The sequence below is a fragment of the Melanerpes formicivorus genome, unplaced genomic scaffold, assembly GCF_026170545.1.
Source record: "Melanerpes formicivorus ecotype bairdi unplaced genomic scaffold, bMelFor1.0.p_v2 SCAF_9, whole genome shotgun sequence".
In the NCBI taxonomy this organism is placed as follows: Eukaryota; Metazoa; Chordata; class Aves; order Piciformes; family Picidae; genus Melanerpes; species Melanerpes formicivorus.
The window spans coordinates 3,208,256-3,232,516 of record NW_027142361.1 but is presented as its reverse complement, the minus strand read 5'-3'; the positions used below and the strand labels follow the sequence as shown (position 1 = coordinate 3,232,516).

Genomic DNA, 24,261 nt, shown 5'->3' with positions numbered 1-24,261 from the left:
TGTGTATTTGCAGTTTGGAATTTTTTGCCCTAGAAATGCCTCCTTACTTCAAAATGCAGAATTTTCAAGAACATGAGAGATTCAGGGGGTAGATGTCAATGTGCATGTAACTGCTTCAGGTCCATGATCTCTTGGTATGACATCAGGTTGGCTATGGATCACGGCTGAGTGCCTTGCTGTGCCAATCAGCCTGTTGGGGTGGAAATTCCCCAAGGGAATGGTCCCGTAGTGCATCAAGCAGCACTCGTGTGCTTTACACTCGTGTCTTGAAGATGTTTGAAGAAGCAGCTTTGCTTAGCAGATCAGTTGTGGGAATATTTTGACAAATGTAATATTTTGACAGTTGTGTGATGCATGGTTCTTCTTAAAACCTGGTCAAAATGTTAGTGTTTTTCATAAATCATGCTGCATGTGTTGGTGGAGAAGAACTTTATTTTTGTACATAAATTAAAAAAAAATCATCTCATAAAAACTATATTCTTTACTCATGGTGTAGGCTTATTTTTTTTATCATGCAGTTAGAATTGCCACTACAATTCCTTAATTTTCAAAGGTTAAAGAACTAAAGCATGAATTTTCAAAACTTGCAGTAAACTGTTTCCTCATGAGTAGCACTTTTAATACTAGTTGTCTTTTAAAAAGAAGATTAAGTGCGTTCTTAGGAAGCTGAAACATTAGGAAAATTCATAAGGATGCCAGGATCTCATGCAGTGGCCATAGTTTTTCAGTGGTCTGAATGCTGATGGCATTTTCTGTGGAACAGTGCAATTATAGGGGCTCTTAACTATCTGTGTCTATTATCTTGGAGAAAATTGTTGTACTGTAGCTGAAGTGAATGAGAGTCTTAAGGGTTCTTTTTTCCATGGGCATTGATTCAGATTCTTAAAGAATAAATGTGAAGTTTATTGTGAAACTGGTGGTGGCCTTATGCCAGCTGTCATTTGGATTTATCAGTGACCTCACTGGTATTTAAGGCCTGACCCTTTTTTCCCAAACATCCCCCTACAGTTCTAAGTTTTGGGCTTTATCCTTTTGAAAAGCAGTAATGCTTGATGTCTGTGCTGGGCATTTAATTAACTTTGCTTCCAGAAGCAAGAGCTGTGGTTGAAAAGACTTTCCCAGGCTATGTGGTCTGAAAAGCCTCTGTTGGATCTGTAATGCTTTAATTCTTGATAACACATTGATTTTATAAAGGCTTGTCCACTGAACTTCAGTTTTTTTCAAAATAAACATGATTCAGATTTGATTCTAATTTTTTGACTGTCCTGCAAACTAAGAAAGTGTCTGGTTTGGTATGTTCTCTTAACAGTCAGTTAAGTGTAATTATAACAGATAAAGAGAATCTCCATGTTTTCAGAAAGTCACTCAATTGCAGTAATCTGCTTTCTTTACCTCACAAAACATGGATAGTTTTGCAAGAGTGTGAGCAGAGCTCTGCCTCGTTTCCAAGCCCTACTGCCAACAGGCTTGCCTCCCTCAGGAAGTTCCTGGTGGCCTTGGTACCACGGGAGTTACTACTTCTTATTCCTGCCTGATCTGATTATATAACCTTTCCTGCCCCCTTTGCCTTGGCTTTAGATTACGCAGCACATTAGTGTATGTTTCTGCTCCTTCCTATGCTGTTTCAGTCAAGAAGGCAGTCCCTTGCATTTTAGGTGCTGGTCTGGCACATACTGCATATACTGGGAGAAAGGGCCGCAGCCCTATTTTCCTGCTACATTTACTACTGAATAATAAAAAGAGTCTAATTCTTCTGTGTTTTCATAGAATCATCATAGAATCACCAAATGGTTTGGGTTGAAAGGAACCTTTAAAGTTCATCTAGTGCAACCTCCCTACAGTGAGCAGGAGCATCTTAAACTAGAGCCCCATCCAACCTGACCTGGAATGTTTCCAGGGATGGGGCATCTACCACCTCTCTGGGCAGCCTGGGCCAGTGCTTCACCACTCTCGTAGTTAAAATATTAACTTCTTGTATCTAGTCTAAATGTACTATATTTTTATTTAACACCATTACTGCATGTCCTATTGTAACAGGCCCTCCTAAAAAGTAGAGGTGTGACAGTGTAGAGAGCGCAGCCTTCCTACTTGTCCTGGGTATAGGCCCAGTTGCAGCTGAGCCCCACACGGCTGCTCACACAACTGACCCTCCCCACACCCTCTCCCAGGTAGGATTGGAAGGGGATGTTTAGAGCACAATGCAAAACCCCATGGGTTGAGATAACTAGAGCTTAATAGAACAATACAAAGAACAAAGGAACAACAGAGAAAAATAATAATACTAATAAAGCATTATATAAAGGGAGTGATACAAAAATGCTGATGGCTCACACATTGCTTGCTGAATGCCAGAAACCCTTTAGCCCTCCCCTTACATAGCAAGCATAGTGTTGTATGGTGAAATAATACCCCATTAGCTGGTTCAGCTGGCTGTCCTGGCTGTGGCTCCTCCCAACTTCTTGTGAAGAAAATTAACCCTATTTTGCCAAACCAGGACGTGGCTCTACTCCAGCCTGTGCCTCTTCTGTCCATCCATTTCAAGACCAAGCTGGTTTTGCTTGGAGAAGCAGAAGGAGCAGTCCTTTTTCTTTCACCTGTACAAGCGTAAGGAACCTATGGTTTTATTTGAGCAAATTGCAGATTTTCCAGTATCTACACAACACAACTAATAATATCAGTAAAATGGTAAGAAATGGACTTTCTGTGGAAAATGGCTTGTTCTTTGCTGTGACCCATGGCAAAAATAATGATCACTATGTATAGATACAGTTCCATTAAGTATGGACGTACAGGACTTTCTGAGTGTGTAAGTGCCTTCAGAATAGACATCTAAGAAGGATTGGCCAGCAGAACTTAGGAAAACCTTAGCCCTTCTTTAGAAGCAAGCAGAGACCAAACAGCATGACTCCTAAACATAAACCAGCCTATATAGGTGTGTGCCCAGGCAGCTGAATCATGCCTGCCTTCTCTGTCAGTGGGAACAAGAACCAGGCAGATTGAAGGCAGTGGGGACAGGTGTGCTGGGACATCAGCCCACAGAGGAGGAAGCCAAGCCTGGTGGGCCAAGGTCTTTAATGGTAAAAGGAGAATAGTCCATGAGGTTGGAACTGATACCAATTTGATTGTAAGGACAACCAGATGTGTCAGCTGCACACCATAATAAAGTTATACAAGTTATGTGAGGTGTTAGATTGGTAGCTTTCAGAGGCTGCAGCCATCTTCATGGTTTTCATTTGTCAAGTGCCTGGAGTCTGGGGACAAGATCACAGCTCTGTGACTGATACAGTTTTAAAAGTTTTTCTTTCACTAGTGCTAGTGCACATTCCCCAGGGCACTAGACTACAAAACTTAAACTTACTGGGAAACTTGAAAATATCTCATGCTGATATCAAGGGAGATAGAAATTTCCTTACCACAAACATCATAGTATACATGCCAAAAGATGAAGATCAGAAGATTAATCACTTCTGAAACAGTGCCTTAAATTCTTGCTTTCTCCTTTTGACACATGAAGCCATTTTGCTTATGTTTGTCAGATGCCCTTTAGCCACTTGCTATCGCCCATGTCTTCCTTAAAGAATCTCTTCTCATGCCCAAATAATCCAATCTGCCACACTCACGTGGGCATATTGCAAAATGGTGCCTGAGGCAGGATGTAAGCTACTTTGCATGTGGACCTTGCAAAATGTGGGGCTGATAATTCTGTGATTTTATGGAAAAGCCATAAAAAAATGTTATGCAGTTGAGCTTAGCAGATGATGCAGATCCATCCATGGGCCCCCATCTGTATCTAGTACTTGTGGCATTAGGCATTCTGAAGGAGGCTGAATGTAGCAGCAAAACAGTAGTGATGCAGTAATGCAAGCTTTTGCTCATATGTCAGTGTCTCTTCTCTTGGAAGCGTAAGATGCCTTTTAAAGGGAAGTTATCTGCTGCTTTGGGTGGACATGCCTGCTGCACACCAGTTGTCCAGATGCATCTTTCTAGGTGCGTATCTGCTACTTGAGGTATTCCTCATTATGCCGTCCTGTACCAGCATACCAAAGTAGTATGTCCTAAGTAATCAGTCTTCACAACAGTTGTCAGCCAATGGTAGAACTATGACATCTGTCCAAGAGGTACTGCTTGTTTTCCTGTTCCATCAGCTCTGTGCCACTTAGTTCATAGACAGTACGAGTTATCTCTGAAGCATCTGTGATTTCTAGAGAGATAAACTGGGGAAGATAGTTGTCTCTAATACTTTGGAAACCTCAGAGTGTAAGAGACAAACAGATGGTCAGCAACTTTGTGTTGTGAAAGACAGACCAGCAGGATAACAAAATTATTCTGCATCTAATGCAAAACAAAGGCAGACAGAAATGGTAGCATTTTCTCTTTCTTCTTATAATTCAGATACCTGCACATTCAGCAACTCCCATGAGTTGTGGTGCCTGTCCAAAAACTTAGGGCTTTTGGCTGTCTCTTTCCTCGCTACATCTGCTCCCTCACTTATAGTTGGCCTGGCAGGGTCTGTTAATTCTCAGCTGGATTTAGTTGAATGAGGTCAGCTGGCAAATGTTGGCATTCTATTAGAGGGCACCACAGGAGGGGACCAGTTGGGTTGGTGTTAGTGTGTTGCAGAGCATTAAAATGCCTGCCACAGGCACAGCTGGTGGAAAGGATGTCCAAAAGGATATAATATTTTCCTTTATTATAAATGATATGGCAATATTAATCAAAATATTAATAACCTTTATTAATATGAAAGTTGCCAAACATATCAAAAGGTTTGATGTATGGTTAGAATATATTTACAAGGGGATGTACATTATTTGGGCAACTATAACAATTTAACTATTTTATGCAAACCAGGAGGAATATAACAGAAAGAGAATACCCCAGGAGTGAAATGGTGCTTGACCACACAGGGGGGAGACTCAACAAGAACCGTTATGCCGAAAGGCAGTTAATTAATTACTCATAGGTAGGGAGTGCCACTGCTGTGTGTTAGAGGCTTTCGGGTGCTCTCATGCACCAGGCACAGCAGGTTGCCGGCAGGAATACCACGCCATTGTCGATGGCTGGTCTGGCTTCAGCAGATGGCAGGCTGTTAATGACGCTTCTCGCGACAGGCGCTTGCTTTGCCTGGGTGAATTGAGGCATGGCTGTGACCGTTTGAGGCTGTGACTTTAAGAAAAAGACAGTACTGGGGCACTCTGGCTGAATGTTTTGTAAACAAAAGACAGGTCTAAACGAATTTCATTGGTAGAATGCAACTTTAAGTTTTGAGTGCAACTGGGACTTTCCTCAGTTCACTCTTCCCTCCTCCTTTCCAGCTCATCTGCTTCTAGGCTCTCTGCCAGACCGACCTTGGACAGATAAGTGTGTGGCCTACTAACACTTTGCTTTAATTTATAACTGCTTTAATTAACAACTGCTCTTTTTCTCTCTTTCTAATCCTCTTTGGGGTAAAAGGGGAGAGAAGGGGGTACAGGGGGGGAACCCTCCTCCAGAGGGGGTGGGAAATTCATTCCTGTATTATTGTTCTTTTTACTTTGCTGTATATTTCTGTGTATATATTGTAAATACTGTAAATTGTGTATATATCCTGCATTCCCTAAAAATTGCTTGTAAATATAGCATTCCCTTTGCTTCTCCAGCTGGCTAGCTGTGGTCTTTATTTTTTTTTTATTTTTTTTTTTCCTCTTTGTGGGGGGAGAAGGCTGGGCCTTTCTCTCTAACCCTCCACAACGGCAAAATCCTGGTCACAAGGGAGAGCAGACTTGGCTCCAACTCCTAAGCTCATGGCTTCTCTCATGGCTTGCGGTGTGTATGCTCATGGCTTTATCCCAGGTGCTGGACTGGGCAACTCGAGGTGGTTTCAAGCCAGACACGGTTCAAGCACGCAAGGCTTGAGCAAGGCAAAGGCAACTAGAAATCAGCCTGTACATAAATCTTGCCCAAGATTGATTGGACCAATAGGGCATGAAACCAGCACATAGTTACCCAATGGGAAAGGGTTCTGCCAGGCTGTGGCCAGAACACATGCCCTTACTATAGATACAGGGTTGTTTACCAGACATGCATGATCCTGTCCCCTTTGTTCCTCTTCCCATGTCACCCTGGCTTTCTGCAGGAAGGAGAGGGGAGAGTGGGACCATGTCTAGACACCTTAGTGTCTGTCTGGGTTTGTGCTGGGGCCATTTGGCCCTACGATGACAAAGGATTGTGCTTGTCCTTGGATTCGCTAAGTTGACATAATGTTGTATTTCTTTGACAAGGTGTATAAGGTGGATATGTGAGTCATTGGGAAAACTCCCTAAGTACAGGGAAATATGAGGTAGGTAGAAAACATGATGGTAGGTTTGGATTAGTAATGACTTTAAGGGCAGACAGTGTGGTGTTAACTTTTGTCCGGACTCCAGTGAACATGAATGCTGAGGATAAAATAGGCATCATGTGTTTTGTTTTTTCACAAATCTTTGGATCTAGCTGGTGTTGGCTGCTAGTGGTCATTATTTAGGCTCAGAGTAGGTGGGTATCAGGTGTTGATTAAATTGTCAGATACTGACTGTTTCAAGGCTATGTGCATTCATTACCCATAAGTTCATACTATTTTTCTTCTCCTTTCCTGTAAAATGAAATACAGTATGATGGAACTGTGTGAGTGAAGACATAGGAGTGAATTTTGGCTGTAAAATGAATTTGGGTTTGCAGATTTGTAATTTGGGAGAGTAGATTTGGACAGCCATGCTGAGGTACCTCTGAGGTTTATCAGTATCTTAAAAGATTTGTGTTAATATGAGTGTGAATCCTCAGGTATAAATGAGCATTTTATGTTCAATTTTTGCATTTGTCTATGCAGGTTCGAAAGCATGTGAATGACCTGTACGAAGACCTGAGAGATGGACATAACTTGATCTCGCTCTTAGAAGTCCTTTCTGGAGACACCTTGGTAAGCTTTTTGATGAGAACACAGTGGTTCCAGTTTGTGATACTGTCATTGGCTCTGTTGGTTATTGTTTTGCTTATCGACTGCTGGAGGTTTCCTTGATATTTTCTGCAGTGTGTGACTCAATACCAAAGACACAAGTTGTATTTCTGCTGGTACAGTATTCTGCTGTGAATTCTGTGGGGGAGTGCAGTCTGTTCTCTTCATTTCTTGTGGTCGGTGAGACTTCCTTTCAGAATAGGATAATGTGCTGTTCTTTCTATTCTTCCCTCTTCTTTACAATTTTTTTTTTTAACAAGTGTTGGATGCTTAATACCCCTTTGCGCTAATGGGAGTAACTTACAAACAGCAAGGATAAAATGCCCCTGAAATTGTCTAACACACTCCTCAGGTGTCATTTCCTTTCTTTATGAGCATTACTTCCCTTGCTTGGTATTTGTTCTCTTCATTATGTTCTTCTTTTCATGCTCTTTTCATTTGTGGTCTGTCTTGCGTTTTTGCTGTTCTGTCTCCTGCCTGTTATATTCATTAGCCAAGAGAGCGAGATTTTTTGAAGACCTTACGGTTGGTGAGTTCAACAGAAGCATGCGCAAATGAACAGCACGAGGATGTGGAGGATGAGGATAAGGGGGTAGGTGTCGACCCCCATAACTCTACTAATGTAGTGTTGAAGTGTGGTGTCTGCTAATGTAAATTCTTAGCTCGGTGTGCTGCAGAAGTGTGCTGTAGAGAGGATGGAAGAATTCATATTGGTAAACCAGGATATGTGTGTTTATGACAGAGGTATGAGACAGACCAATTTTTACTCAGCCTCTTTGAAAACAGCTAAAACACAAATGTTGAAGATTTGTTTGTTTTCTTTTGTTAAACTGTACAAAACTGTGGCACAAATCTGTATTGGACAGCATCATCAAGATGCTATAAAATAATCTTTAAAAATAATCAACAGGGAAATAATCATCATTCCATTAAACAAAGATTTTTTTCTTGAGAACAGTATTGCCCATGTAGAAGTATTTTAGACAAAATCTTAAAGGCTGTCCTTAGTGAAGTCTATGGCAAAAAAATCAATTTGTATTAATTAGAAGCACAGCTGTACCCATGGTGCATTTGGCATAATATTGGATAATGCTTTGAAATGAGGTAATTCAGACACACAGATCTATTTGTTAGAATTTATCAAATTTAGTAGTTATTTTTATCAAAGCAGAAGTGGCAACTCTGTCTAGTGGCTACTAAGTGTGTGGATTGTTTCAGGGTTTATCTTTCTCCCAACAAATGCTGAATTATGGTTCTGCTGTATTTTAACCTTCCCGAATAGAAATACCTGCTTATGAAGTGTAAAATGCTGAGTGCTTGTTAGTTCAAGTGAGATGTTTCATGCCTTTGTAGACCTTGCATTAATAACGTTTGCCAAAGCAAATTGCTGTCCTAGGGCCTGAGTGTCACCTTGGCTCCCCGTGTGTTGTGCTGCAGTTGTGATTTCAGTGGAATTGGTGTGCTTTTTTTTTCTGGGGCATAACATACCTCAAACTGCTGCATTTTAGCTTTACATAAAAAAAACCATATTTCCTCTCTGAGATCCTATATCAATGTGGAAAACCAAGTTCCAGGTGTGCAGTTCTTTGTTCCATCTGGGGAAGCTACTCAGTAGCAAGGGCTTCAAGGATTGATCCTGGGCTGTTGGATGAAAAACAAGAGGCTTAATTGAAGGATCTTTAATGGGAATTTAAATTCTTTGTGTTTTACTTTATGCTTCTTATTCAGCTCCATTTTCCCATGTTTCCTTTTGGCAAGCATCTGATACTCTACGGGGGCGAAAAACCACCAGGCAGTTGAGGAAGCTTGGGCTGGTATCTGTGTGTTTTGCAGTGACTGAGAAAACACTCATATTCATGTCTGATTCCTAGCCATTATAGTTTATTGCTTCAGTTTATTGCTGTGAAAGTTTTTGAAAAATCTGAAATAAAGAAGAAAAATAGAAGGATTTGGAGATGATGATATAAATTTAACAGCTTTCCCTTTGCTGATCTGTGACAGCTAAGTATGCTTTTCTTCTGTCTGATTCTTCTTCTTGGTGATTTTATACTAACTGCATGCAGTTTTGCCATGTTTCCATTGACACTCCACTTGTGCTTATCTTACAGCATTTCCTTGCTAGTTTTGACTTCGCCTTGAGAATAGTGACTTGTTGTATTATTTTTTTTTTTTCATTTTATAATGTTCTACCCAAGTCAAGAATTTAAACTTGCACTCAGGGCTGTGTATGTTGCATTATTCTGTTTGGAAGAAGGTATTGTCTTCATTAGATGCTTTAAATCAATATGTATTGATAGCATAATGATTATGCAGTCGTGCTCTAAATAAACAACATGAAATCATGAAGTTGCATACAGAGGTAACCTTTTCCATCACAGTTTACAAAACAACAACATAAAGGTCCATGACATTACTTGCATTTTGCTTTGCTTACTATACTGTACACCTTTTATAACAATGTATTGCAGTTTATTTTCTGTAGGTAGATTCATGCAGGCCCTTTTTAAGCCATCTTGGCCTTAGTAGTGCTCTGCAGGGAAGCAGTTGTCAGCCCGCATGGATCAAAGTTGCTGTTTGGGATCACTGATCTCTCTTGCCATGCACTGTGATAAAAAATTTCTGCTACATTTAAAAGAAACCCGTAACTGTTAAAGCACACTTTTCCACCAAAGGTATTAGATTCATTAAAACTGTAGTTCTTCAAATATTCTACATGGAATCTTTCTTATCAGAGTGTTTGTTCTTTTGTTTGACAAGAAAATATCACAGATCTCATTTTCACCTTTTAGCCTCGAGAAAAAGGTCGGATGTGTTTCCACAGACTGCAGAATGTTCAGATTGCACTTGACTATTTGAAAAAACGCCAGGTATGGTGAATATTGTAATTAAAAACATTAATGAAAATGTTGTCCCCTGCAGATCATAAGTAAAGAATACGTAATCCTTGGTTTTTTATGTGTGCTGTAGAACAGCTGATGTTGTAGGCTTGGCTTGCATGTTTGACATGATTAGTAGAGACGTGTCAAAGGTGACTTCATTCCACCCTTCTCTGAGCAAGAGCATCAAAACACTCCATATGGTATATGATGTTAAAGAGGAGAAAATTACAGGTAAAATTCTCAGGAATTGCCTTTAGAAACTGTTTTTCCTGCTGCCTAGGCACTAGCTGGCATGTAGTTCACAACCTAATTTTTAGCGCAAAATGCAGATGCAAAGAAATCAGAACATTTTGTAAGAGCTCCTTGTTGTGGGAAAACTTTCTCAATCCCTGATCCTGATGAAAACAAAACTGATGCCCTAGAAAGAGGGCAGAGTCACTTGGGCTGTGGAAGATTCAGGCTTAATTTCATGTGTGTCCTTTAAGCCAAGCACTCTAAGCCCACATTGCTGGGCAGTTTTCCACTGCTGTGAGTTTTTCTGCTTTAAATTTCTTTTAAACACTGACAGGATTCTTGATTCTTGCTTCTCCCTTTGTAAACTGGCAATGTTAAAGAATGTCCAGAACATACATGGAAGGAAAAACTCTACCTCCCTGCCAATCCACCTCCAAATGAATTGACACTGGAAACCTGCATCTGATGGGTTGATATTTGTAAAATATTTTTTAAAATATTATTTGCTACTTAAAAGGTTTGAAAAAATATGATGTAGCAAACCATAGACAGATACTTTAATTTAGTTATAAACTGAGATGTCTTTGTACATCGAGTGAAACTGCAAACTGTCTTTTGGATTGCTGAGTGATGCATGTGCCCAGAGAGCTCAATCCTGCTTCACTGAGTTCAAAGCACCTTTCCTGTTAACTGTAATGAGCCTTTGAATGAAGACACTACAAAGTAAACAAACGACTGCTTGAAATGACAGTGACAGTGGCATTGCTATGCAGTGAGAGCTCTGGACTTGTGTGGCACCCTGCCTTATTTTATGCATTACAGAGCATGTGCATTAAAACACAGAAGTTGTAGCATCAGGTAATCCCCATGTTTATGAATGTGCCTGTGTTGGTGGGAACCACAAGTCTCCATCATCTAGCTGTTGATTGTGGTCTGAGAATTTTGTGCTCTCTGCAGCCTCACAGTTTCATGAAGATGGCAGTACTCTGCTGTACAAAGTGCTTGTAAGGCTTTGGTCTTGGCAATTTGCCATTAAGGCTTGTAATTGATTAAAGTTTCAGCCCCTTGTTAAGGTGTTTCTAAACCATATTTAGGAGGTAACTTGCTCAGGTTGGCTGTATAACCTCTAAGTACAGTGCTTATTGTGATTTCCAGGCAGAGAGATGCTGACATGAGAAAAAAACAAAGGAAAAAACCCCAAAGATAAGGCATATTTGACTATCTTGTGGAGTTGCCAAGCACAAACAGTTTTTATAATGTGGTGGGATGAAAACATTTGGATTTGTTTATAATTGCTTTTTAAATTACAGAATACATTCTCTTCTGGAGACTAATGTTTTTGGTTTGGAGGTTGTCTATTTTTTCACTAATAAGATTATGTCTGCAGATCAAGAGAAGGACATGCCTTTGCTTGTTCAGTGTTGATAACAGGGTATATGTAAAAAAAGCACGTGCATGTAACTTTACTAACATAAGCACAAAATACCTTTTATCTGAGTCATCTTTAATTGCTAGGCTGTACGGATACATAATATTCACAGTGAAATGTAATGAAATCTGAGAAAGAAAACAATTATTGGACTCTGGATGCGAGTCTGGATGGAGTGGCAAAGTCTCAGCTTTTGTTTTAATCCTGTTATTCATGTTTATAGCATGGTGAATGAGTACAGCAGCAGAAGTGATAAGATTTGTTGTCATTACTAAGCCATTGATTATTTAAATGTGATCCTGAATTTCTGGTTTTATCAAGCCAGATTGTTCTATCAGGCCAGTTCTGCCACTGAATTTTTGCTTTGGTGCAGGAGAGTGTGGGGAGGATGAAAGGCAATGGTAGTGTAGTGGGTTGAGAGAGAAGGCCTAGCTTTCCCTCCCCCACAAAGAGGAAAAAAACCACAGCTAACTCAGAGAAGCAAAGGAATGCTATATTTACAAGCAATGTGAAAAGGCAGGTTAGATATACACAATATATACAGTATATACAGACAGTATTTACAATATATATACAGAAATATACAGCAAAGAAATAAAGAATACAAGAATGAAATTCCCTCCTCCGGACAGAGGCGGGTTCCCCCCCTGTACCCCGCTCTCTCCCCCTACCTCCCTTTTTTCCCAAAAAGGGTTAGAGAGAGAAAAGACAGTTATTAAGGGAGTTAGTAGGCCTCATGCAAATTAATGCTTATCTGTTATCCAAGGTCGCTCTGGCTAGGTGCCCAGAAGCAGGCAATCTGGAAGGGAGAGGGAAAGGAACGAACTGAGAAAAATTCCAGCTGCACTAAAACTTAAAGCTGCGTTCTACCAATCTACCAATGAAATTCATTTAGACCTGTCTTTGTTTACAAAATATTCAGCCAGAGTGTCCCAGCACTGTCCCTTTCTTAAAGGCACAGCCTCAAACGGTCACAGGTAGCTTTCCAGGTCTCAGCTGCCCTGGGAGTGACAGAGCACTTACAAATCACCATATTTTTGATATCCTTTCCCCTTCTATCATATCTTCCCCCTCTGACACAGACTGAGGTGAAGGGGACCTGAGGAGCATATCTGCTACAGTAGTGACAGCTGAGGAATCTTCTCAACTTGGCATGGGTGGGAGAAGGCAGTTCCTGGCAGTCTGCTTACAACCAGAATGTTATTCCTTTCTGCGCTTCAGAAAAAACACAGCATAGGCTCAGGAAGGGAGTAATACATCCATTGAGTTGTGCCTGTATGTATTTGTGGCTTATTTAATTTTGTCTGCACTTTTTTCCCATGACTGCAGGTGAAACTGGTTAACATTAGAAATGATGACATAACAGATGGGAATCCCAAACTGACTTTGGGGTTGATATGGACCATAATTTTGCACTTTCAGGTAAGTCTAGTTGTGCTTGACAGTATGTTTTTGCTTAGATTCTTGTGTACAGCTATAATGAATGTGCCAGTGTAGACTGGACTCCATATAGGCTGTGCAAAAATACAGATTCTGTCTCTTCTCTAAGGTGTATTTTAAGGTTTTGATGTGTCTTATTTCATGATGTAAAGTGGATGTGAAGGTGGCATCTGCTGATTTTCTGTTTGTGAGAAAAAAATAGGTTGGATCTTGGACATCCCTAAAGACAACAGCTGATGTCTTCCTTCTGGTATTTGGACAAACTGGTCTTGTTTTATGCTGCAGACTTCTGATGAGTATCAAAATATACTAAAAAGTTTTAATTTTTTTTTCTGTGTGCTGGGTTGAGGCAGCCCCCACCCCACCACGGGCAGAAATAAACAACTCAGACAAATGGATTGCAAAAGTGATGGAAAGTTTAAATAGAAAGCAGTGAATGTTTACAGAAAGCCAAAAGTGCAGTGACAAAGAGAGATCCCAAAGCAAACCCAGAGATATCCTATTCCCACCTGGGGGTATACCCAGGACCCCCAGGGCTCCTTCTTCCCCCCCGCTGCTAGGCTAGTCTCAGCTGGCCAGCTCTGAGACTGCCCATCCCCCCATGGCATTGGGCCTAGCCAGGCCCAAAGCCAGGAGACATCTCCCCCAGTTACTGGCTGACGGAGGAGGAAGAAAGAGGAAGTGCTAGACCCCACATTGGTACAAAGAATTGTGGTAAGAAATACATAATTTCCTGTGTCCACCCCTCTGGGCTGGACTTCTGGACACAGGAAGTAAACATAGCAGGGGACATCCAGCTCAAACTACAACATTCTGGATTTGAACTTCTCTGCTGTTCAGAGAAGCCTTCAACAAGCCCTACTCTCATCTCTTTCAGGCCGTCCCTAACACTTCAGCATTTGTTTGTAGCCTGAGCACTGGCCACATGGGTCACACTAGGTGGCACTCTGGTTGTTGGACACTGGTAGGATTGTGTACAGTATAATGCAGCCTTACAGTGTGTGGTGTTAGATTGCTCCTCAGAATGAGCCTTTCACAATGGCCTTGGCTGTAGATGATGTAATTCAGATGACAGATAATTCCCATTTAGTGACTGCAGCATTGTTAGTGCTAGACTCCTTGCTGTGCAGGCATTTTAAATGATCAGAAAATTACATGATCATATGGAAAAAGCGTGGTTCACTTAGAAATAGCCTGCACTGGATTTATGACTGGGAAAAAGATTCTTTAAAAAAGGCCAGAAGGCTTCTGGGATTTGCCTTTCTGCAAATCTTAAGACAGAACAGAAGATGTTAATGAATAGGGCCAACATGGCCCTGGTCTGGTCTAAACAGGATACACAACTTAGCCCAGGCCAGTGCACAGGGTAGAGGAGAAACCAGTAGCTGCCCACCAGCAGCAGTGACTTGAAGTTCTCTGAGATGCCCCCTGTCATGTCAGTCTTTGCTCCCACAGAGCAATGACCTGAAGTTCTCAGTTATACGGAGAATGAAGGCTTGGCTTAGATGTATTTAAGCACGACCCACAGAACAGGAAGGAATTGATTGTTGCTGTGTTTTACAAAATAAGGTTTACCAAAAACTTAGTACTAGAAGCTGTTAGGGGAAATTGACTTACTCGATGTATGCTTTATCTTTCTGAACCTGATGAATAGGTTTCTGCAGGATGAAACTTAAGTTTGTTTTGCTATCTGAAGCACAAGACCTCTGACAGTTTTAGATGCTTACAGAAAGTGAAGTTACTAGTTAGAGCCAGAAGAAAGGATGGTAAGGAAAATTTTTTCTATAAACTGATTTAGATGAGCTGGTATTACAAGGATTTCCCCTGTAAGGTAGCCAGCTACCAGGGAAATACATAGAAGCATTTAAATTGTGGGTGAAACATGCTTCCCTCCCTCTGTCCTGACCCCCAGTATGTACCAACTAAATTTCTAACAATACAATTCAGTTTCAGATCTTGGAGATCTGTCAGCTTTATTTCTTTTATAATAATACCTTTAAGAAATGAGTGTTCAAATAATTTTAAGAATTTATAGTTATTCTTGGACTAACTGTTAAGCCTCATTAGTACATATGAAATAATTGGAGAACAATTAAAAAAAATTCTTTTTGCTATTAATGGCTGCAGTACTTACAGTGAATGCAGAAAAGATGTGTAAGGTGCTGTGGAAGACATTCACTGTGCTAATCTGTTTTACCTTGGTATTTGCCTGCATGCTTCTTCCTTTGTAGTAAGTTGGTGTCATCATCTGTTTGTAGCTGATTTGGGTTCAGAAGTATTGGGAAGTTCAGAAGATTGTGCCTACTTAAATTTCACACAACTTTTTGGCTACACTTAGATTTTGAGTGAGGGAAAAATCTGGACAGAAAAGTCTAACATCAGCCTTCTGAAAGAGATGAAGCATGGAGTAATCCTGTAAATTTAACCGCACAATTTATTTGAAGTTACACTGTCAAAATTCAGGTGCTTATGGGGAGCTGTGCTTATATGCATTAAGTATCTATAATGTCCCTACAATCTAGTGATATGAGCTAGAGAGGTTTAATCTATATGTTTTGTATAGCCTAGAAAGCAAGCTACTAGAGGTTTGCTTCATTTGACTAAACGTAAACCTCTGTGTTACGGGAGCTGTATGAGACACCCATGTGACTATGAGGAACATGACATAGGTCTAACAAGAAACTCACTATCATCTGCAGATACACTGCATTTTAAATGGTGGTAAATGTGTTTAGTAACAGATTTGAGGCCTGAAGGGCTTAAGTACAGTGGGTGTGGTTGCTGGAGCAATTCAGATTACTTGCAGTAGGTTCCTAGAGCACCTACTGAGCTATTTCATTATCCAGCATAGGTGCTCAGTGTTGTCTGAGATGACACAGCATATCCAGCAACACATTTAGTGGGAAGCAAGTTTCCATGTGTCCTGTGGTGTGTCTGCTATCCCCAAGTAGATGTCCCAGAGAGTTTTAAGAGTCTCAAATGTTCAGATGGTCAGTTGAGTTGCTTCTGATATCTCCACTTCAGGGTGTGAAACATTCACAGAATTGTCAGGGTTGGAAGGGACTGCAAGGATCGTCTAGTTCCAACCACTGCCATGGGCAGGGACACCCTCCACTAAATCAGGAGCCACAACCAGCCTGGCCTTAAAAATCTCCAGGGCTGGGGCTTCTGCCACATCCCTGGGCAACCTGTTCCACTATCTCACCAACCTTATGGTGAAGAACTTCCTGACATCTAATCTAAATCTACCCTCCTGTAGCTTGGATGCATTCCCCCCCAGTCCTATCACTACCCAACACCCTAAGAAGTCCCTCACCAGCTTTCTTGTAGGCCCCCTTCAGATATTGGAAGGCCACAATAAAGGCTCCTTGGGGCCTTCTCTTCAAACTGACCACCACCAACTCGGCCTGTTCTCATAAGAGTGGAGCTCCAACCCTCTGATCATCCTCATGGCCCTTCTCTAACCAAGTTCTGTATCTGCTGACTGTCCTAACTAGATCTGCAGGGCTTCTGATTTGGTTTCCTAAAGACAGGGTGTGCACATGGACTTCTTTGAGACATTAGATCTATGAGGGACCCATGCTCTTCTAGACTTGCAGTTGGAGGCCAGCTGGGATGTAGCAAAATACTTTGGAGAGCTCTGGAAGCCCATGTTTAGGAAACTAAATCCGCTCCCCACTGAATTAAAGGGTTTCTTCAAGACTGAGCCAGCATGTAAACATGAGTATGTAAACACCTACATCTGAATTACCACTTATATTTTCCCATATTGGCAGAAGTAGTTAACTTCTCAGTGAGGATAAGGAGCTGTCTGCTTTTGCTCCACCATTTAAGTGTATTCTAATAGCACTGCAACATGGGTAGTCAAGATGCTGGAGATACTTCGGGGTTTTCTTGGCTGTTTTTGGTGGCTTCTTGTTTCTCTGAGTCATGGAACTTATCTGGAAGAAAACAATTCCTCAAAATAGAAAATCCTTCTGAGTATTAGAACGAATTTAGGAATGATTTAGGCTAAATGCAAACCCATACAAATCTGCATAAACTATTTTGTGTCCCAGTGGTAGTCTTTTGTTTGCCTTATCTTACTGTTAACCTCTTCTTTGTGATTAAGCAGCTCATAAAACAGATTGAATTGCAGAGAAGTGTTGGTCTAATATGTTATTCATGTTATACTTCTTAAGAGTGTATGTCATTGGCCCACTCAGGTGGCTCAGTTGGTAGTGCATCAGACCATTAATGGGAAGGTCATGAGTTCAAGCCTGCAGTGGGCAGTAGTGTCCTCCCTACTCTAGTCATGAGGTCTGTGGTGACAGGTTGGACTTGATGATCTTTGAGGTCTCTTCCAACCTTAGGAATACTGAATACTGAATAATGTGTCAGAAAAAGTATTTTGTTAAACTCTCCTTAAAACTTCCCAGCATTGGTGGATATCATTTATGTCTCTGATCATCTGGATCTTTAGCTTTAGTCATCACTGAGCTTCTATTTAGATCTAATCATATATTTGAGACAAAGCCCCTGGTGTAGTCAAGTACTCACTATATTGTGATAGTTCTCATAGGCTTCAGTGGTAGCCCCTTTTGATGCTTGGGATATCATATTTCTTTAGAAAACAGGCTTTAGAAGAAATTCCAGCTTCCCTTTCCTAAATCCCCACTTTAATCCTATTTTCTCTTTCTCTTTTCTTGCTGAGACCAAAGTGACAACTTTATTGAGTTTCAGTTAGCTGAAAGTATTGAGTTTCAGTTAGCTGAAAGTGATCGATTTGTTTTAGTTACACTTTCACATGCCATCTTCTCTTAACATGGAATATGATTTTGCATAGACTTTCCAAATATATTAAAAAAAAACCATAACTGATATAAATTAAATTTGTCAGTTCTTTTAGCCTTGATATTTTCTTTGGTCCTGTCGAGGGTTGGAAGAGAAAGGCCTCCTCCCCCCGGAAAAGTGAAAGGAAACAAAAACTCACAGCTGAATTAGCAAAGCAGTGGGTGCTGTATATTTATAAAGCAATATAGGATATGCAGGGGAATATACAGAATTTACAATATTTACAATATATACAAAAATATACAATAAAGTAGCACAGAAATGAGAGTTCCCCCCTCTGCTGAGGGGGTTCCCCACCTCTGCTCCCCCTTCTCTCCCCCTTTCCCCAGAGAGGGTTAGAAAGAGAGAAAAGAGGAAAAAATTAAAAGCAGTTATGTGTTAATTGGAAAGCGGTTAATACAGGCCTTGCAGTTTATCAGTTTCAAGGTCAGGCCTGGCCGAAAGCCCAGGAGCTGCAAGCTGCAAGCCACCGAAGGAGGGGGAAGACAGACTGACCAGAAAAGTGCAGGAATGCCCAGGATACTCTGCTGTACTCCCAGTTCAAAAGGTGCTTCCTCCCAATCTACCAATGAAATTAGTTTAGATCCGTCTTTTCGTTTACAAACATCCGACCACCATATTCCCTTTCTTAAGGGGACAGCCTCAAACGGTCACAGGTCCAAGAGCATAAGTGACTATGCAGTTTCTTTTTGGTTCACAGAAAAACAAGTAAAAGCAGAAAGAATAGTTGGTAGGGATGTATTAGCCTTTTCACACAGAATCAGCTGGTAAATATTGTTAAATTGGATATTAAATATCAAACCGAAGTATTTATACATATTCTTGCCTATTTATAGAAAGAAAGGCACAAATACTACTAATAATCTGCAGAGATATAACTGAAATACATTTATTGCTAGATAACATTTAGAAATTGTAGGAATAGCTACAGATACACAAGGTGCATTCGACTAAATTGACCTGAGATATGCAGTATTAAGATGGGATTATTTGGAGCACTGATCTCGTAACCAGTGTTTCAGAACTGACTTTTGAGGTTTTGCTGCCTCTGTTTTTAAATTGTACTTCAGAGGCACCTGATCTGATTTTTTTTTTTTCCTTAAGAGTAGGCAATTCAGAGTTGAAGATACATATGAAATATGTGTGAGATCAGAGACTTTCTAAATTACTGATTACATTACAAAATGCAGCTTGTCAGCTGTAAAATAACAATTGGTGTTTCTCCTGACCTGTCTTGAATTAGATTTGATTTGGCATTTTTATGACTGTGTGTCTCTGATTTGTCACAGCAGTTTTGAAATAACAGAGGATGTTTCAGGGATATTTTCTGTCTGGAAGAAGGTGGCATCATGCTAAACAGATGTAAACAGTTTAAAGAAAGTACATACTAAATCACAGCCCATTAAAACTTGGTTAAATAGCCTAACATAATGATTATTTAAAAATCTCAGTGTCTTAATTTAAATATACACTTGCACTGAAAATTTAAATTTGCTGTATTTTTAAGCACATTCTTAACTCCTGTGAAGCTTGTGGAGGAAGAATAATGTTAGCAGTGTACTTGTGGTCTATATTTAATATGTTTTTTATTAGTTAACATAGCATGGAAACTTGTAATTGTTCATTTAAATGCTTTATACTTTAACATATTTTACTTAATTTCCGTTTTCTCAAGATAACCAGGAGTACATAATGCAGTATTGTAATATTATTATATTATGATGTATTTAGCCATATGTTATTGTTATCAGACATCATGTTAAACCAGAAGCTAGATCTGTGTGAAATGAAATCAGTCTTGGTCTGTTGCACTGCAAAGCCCTGAATCATCTTTTCTGATGAGAGAGGGGAAAGTGAGGTATATTTTCAGGCACAAAAGCCATTATGTGTACAAACACTGCAATGTCACTTACAAAGGCTTTTTCTTCTTCCCCTCCCCCCCAATGTGGTTCTCTGTTAATTAATGGGTGTGTGGGGGTGTGTCAGATCAGGGCCCAACTCAATCCCATTTCTCAGTCGTATTTGGAAGTGTATTTTATATCAGTGAGTGCTCTGGTTCTTGGCTGAGTGTCACTTTTCTAAGCTGACTACGATGCAGCTTTTCCAACTGTGAGTAAAGGGAGCAAATGTCCCAACCTCACCTGTATGTTAAGCATACTACAAATATAAATGCAAATCCATGCCACATAAGACTGTGGTCACAGCATAAGCATCTGCTTTGTGAAGAAGCATGTTAGCATTGTGCCTGAATATAGCTGGCTGTTTACCAGCGGTACAATTGTCCACCAGGTCAGTGTTACGTTATAAAATCATTCAAGCATTACTGTCAAATTTAATCCCAGTGCTCTGAGAGAAGTCTGAGAGAAGGCACAGGAACAGGCTGTGCCAATGTGCCGGAAGATGAGCCGCCAGGGCAGACGGCCAGCCTGCATGGGTAATGAACTTTTAATAGAACTAAGGGAAAAAAGTGGGTGTATCATCTTTGGAAGAAAGGTGAGGCAACCCACGGAATGTTTAAGGATGTTGCTTGATCATGTAGGAAGAAAATTAGGGAGGCAAAAGCACATTTGGAGCTTAGACTGGCCTCTGCTGTGAAGAACAACAAAAAGTCCTTCTATAAATACATTAATAGCAAGAGGAAGGGTAAGGAGAACCTCCACTCCTTGGTGGACATGGAGGGAAACGTATCAAAGAATGAGGAAAAGGCAGAGATACTTAACACCTTCTTTGCCTCAATTTTTACTAGCAGGACAGAATGTCTTCCAGACAGCTGGCCTGCAGAGCTGGCAGAAGGAGCCAGGGAGCTGCATAGTTTCCCTATGTTCCATGAGTAGGCAGTTGGAGCTCTTCTCAGCCGCTTGGATTCCCACAAGTCCATGGGACCAGATGGGATCCATCCTAGGGTTCTGAGAGACCTGGCAGATGAGCTGGCCAAGCCACTATCCATCATTTTTCGTCAGTCCTGGCTCCCTGGAGAGGTTCCAGGGTACTGGAAGCTGGCCAACATTGTGCCCGTCCACAAGAAGGGCCGGTTGGATGAGCCCGGGAATTATAGGCCTGTCAGCCTGACCTCAGTGCCAGGCAAGATCATGGAACAGGTCATCCTGAGTGCAATCACACAGCACTTAGAGGATGGCCAAGGGATCAGGCTCAGCCAGCATGGATTTAGGAAGGGCAGGTCCTGCCTGACCAACCTGATCTCCTTCTATGATCAGGTGACCCGTCTGGTGGATGTGGGGAGGCCTGTGGATGTGGTCTACCTGGACTTCAGCAAGGCCTTTGACACCGTCCCCCACAGCAAACTGCTGACTAAGCTGTCAGCCCGTGGATTGGACCATTACACTCTGTGCTGGGTTAGGAACTGGCTGGAGGGCCGGGCCCAGAGAGTGGTAGTGAACGGTGCCACATCCAGCTGGAGGCCAGTCACCAGTGGTGTCCCCCAGGGATCAGTGCTGGGCCCTGTCCTCTTCAACATATTCATCGATGATCTGGATGAGGGCATTGAGTCCATCATCAGTAAATTTGCTGATGACACCAAGCTGGGGGCAGGAGTTGATCTGCTGGAGGGTAGAGAGGCTCTGCAGAGGGACCTCGACAGGCTGGACAGATGGGCAGAATCCAACAACATGAGATTTAACACATCCAAGTGCCGGGTTCTGCACATTGGCCACAAAAACCCCATGCAGTGCTACAGGCTGGGGTCAGAGTGGATGGAGAGTGGCCAGGTAGAGAGGGACCTGGGGGTGCTGGTCGATGGTAGGCCTGCAGTGTGCCCAGGCGGCCAGGAGGGCCAATGGCATCCTGGCCTGCATCAAGAACAGTGTGGCCAGCAGGAGCAGGGAGGTCATTCTGCCCCTGTACACTGCACTGGTTAGGCCACACCTCGAGTACTGTGTCTAGTTCTGGGCCCCTCAGTTTAGGAAGGATGTTGACTTGCTGGAACGAGTCCAGAGAAGGGCAACGAAGTTGGTGAGGGGTTTGGAACACAAGCCCTATGAGGAGAGGCTGAGGAAGCTGGGGCTGCTTAGCCAGGAGAAGAGGAGACTCAGGGGTGACCTTATTGCTCTCTACAACTACCTGAAGGGAGGTTGTAGACAGGCAGATGTTGGTCTCTTCTCCCAGGCAGCCAGCACCAGAACAAGAGGACACAGTCTCAGGCTGCACCAGGGGATGTTTAGGTTGGATGTTAGGAAGAAGTTCTATACAGAGGAAGTGATTGTCCATTGGAATGGGCTGCCTGAGGAGGTGGTGGAGTCACCATCATTGGAGGTGTTCAGGAGGAGACTTGATGGTGTGCTTGGTGCTATGGTTTAGTTGTTTAGGTGGGTTGGATTGGTTGATGGGTTGGACACGATGATCTTGAAGGTCTCTTCCAACCTGGTATTTTATTATTATTATTATTGTAAATCAGCAATGACCATTTGTATTCTTGGAAATCCTTTGGCAGCTGTTCCTACTCATTTGCTGTATTATTCATTCTAGATCCCATCAGTAAACTGTCACAGAATGCTTCATTGGAACTGGCCCCTTGGGATAAAGTCTGTGGGTTTAATTATTGCCATTCTTTTTCAAATAAGCAAGGGAAACTATGGTAACACCTGATCATGCTTGGCAAGTCACTCTGTAGTTCTTTCTCAGCATGAGAAACTATGCACAACTCTTCCTGCTGATGTGTGGCAGTTTTAGTAGGTTTTGCCTATCAGTTACAGAAATGAAGTGGAAACTTAAAAAGATATTTTCTAATGTTGGTGATTAGACTTGCTTGCATTTTTGTAGTGTGCATTTCTACCTAGTTTCAGGTAGTAGTGAGATACCACTGGGCTGTTATATACAGAGCTACACAGAGATGCCTACACCATAGGAGTGTGGGAGGAGGATTCAGCTCCATTTTTATAAACAGTAATTTTGCAGACAGTTTGCTGGGCAGACTGGCTGTTAGGATTTTTTTTATCTTTATTTGCCAGAAAATTTAAATCTGCGGCAAAGCTTCAACTCCTGGTACACAACACCACTGCCCCTAAGCAAGCTATGTTTGTATAATAGTAATGAAGCAGCAGGTTATTTATAGCTGACAAATCAGTTTAAACTGATTTGCTATGAAAACTCCACATACAAATAAAAATTTGACCGTCAGTAATCTGTCAGAGAAGTCTCTGATCCTTCACTTTATTCTCACCATCTGTGGATCTTTGGATATATAATAAAAACATACCAAGTGCAAAACAAATCTGCTAACGAAATCCTTGCTATTTGCTGCGCTGCTTGCTTTTGAATTTGGAGTGTAGCTCACAGTTTCAAAGGTTTGTTACAGTTTGAGCTGGGTGCCCCCCTGCAGTGTTTACTTCCTGTGTCCAGAAATCCAGCCCAGGGGTGGACACAGGAAATTATGTAGTATTTCATACCACAATCCTTTGCACCACTATAAGATCCAGTGCGGAGTCTAGCACTATCTCTTTTCTTCCTCCTCGGTCAGCCGGTAACTGGGGAGATGTCTCCTGGCTTTGGGCCTGGCTAGGCTCAAGGCCACGGGGGGATGGGCAGTCTCAGATCTGGCCAGCTGAGACTAGCCTAGCAATGGGAGGGGGAAGAAGGAGCCCTGGGGGTCTCGGGTGTACCCTCAGGTAGGGATGGGATCTCTCTGGGTCTGTTTTGGGATCTTTCTTTGTCACTATGCTTTTGCTTTTCTGTAAATGTTCACTGCTTTCTATTTAAACTTTCCATCACTTTTGCAATCCTTTTGTCTGAGTGTTTATTGTTGCCAGAGGCGGGGAAGGGGGCTGCCTCAACCCAGCACATTCTTGGTAGCAGAGGATGGTTAAGGTGGGCAGAGGATCTGCCCCCAACCCCTTTACATTCTTGGCGAGCCAGGCAGGAGTAGGAGTTGGTTATTGTGGCTACTCTGCAGATCGGATTGCAAAAGATAAGGGAGTTTAAATTTAGTTCTGGGCATCGTTTTGTTTTTTTGGCAGCTGGGGGCTCGTGTTGTTGTTGGGGCGATTGTGTGAAGTTCTCGTGGACTGCAGGGGGATACCTGGTGCGTGACCGGTGGCAGAGAGTCCCTCCTGCTATTTTCAAGCAGGGGTGGTTCTTAACCACCGGAATGGGGGCACCGCTTGAGAATGCGGGACCTGCCTTCCCCCACCTTTATTCTTTGCGGAGCGGTAAAAGCGGCAGGGAGTGAAGTGGGGGAGGAGCAGTGGCGAGCAGATCAAAGTCAGGTCCGTTCTCGCTGCGGGGTAGGGCCAGCCGCGGCGAGCGGGCGAGCTCGACTCCCTATGGGCGAACGGGGACTCCAGCTGAAAGCTGTTCTCAAGGGCCCTGAGGACGTGCTCATGGCTTTTGCTGGAGAAGCCGTTTGAATGCCCGAGGGGTGGAGGCGATTTTGATTCTGTACAGCGGCGGCAGAGGTGGGCGGAGCCCTGCTGTGCGCTCGGAGCGGCGGCGGCGGTCCTCGGCCGTCCGCTTGAGCTGCGGTG

At 42.1% G+C, this 24,261-nt stretch overlaps 1 protein-coding gene across 19 annotated transcripts in view; it reads left to right on the top strand.

Moving 5' to 3' along the window:
- Positions 1-24,261, top strand: part of DST (dystonin) — a 523,559-nt gene that overhangs the window by 242,685 nt on the left and 256,613 nt on the right. For 12 of the 19 annotated variants that reach the window (XM_068142979.1, XM_068142990.1, XM_068142977.1 and 9 more), the window contains 4 exons: positions 6,845-6,934; positions 7,464-7,562; positions 9,760-9,837; positions 12,842-12,934. In XM_068142979.1, coding sequence (XP_067999080.1) covers positions 6,845-6,934; positions 7,464-7,562; positions 9,760-9,837; positions 12,842-12,934 — 360 coding nt within the window. The remainder of the gene's footprint in view (positions 1-6,844; positions 6,935-7,463; positions 7,563-9,759; positions 9,838-12,841; positions 12,935-24,261) is intronic. The other 7 variants (XM_068142981.1, XM_068142971.1, XM_068142982.1 and 4 more) reach the window with 2 other exon arrangements.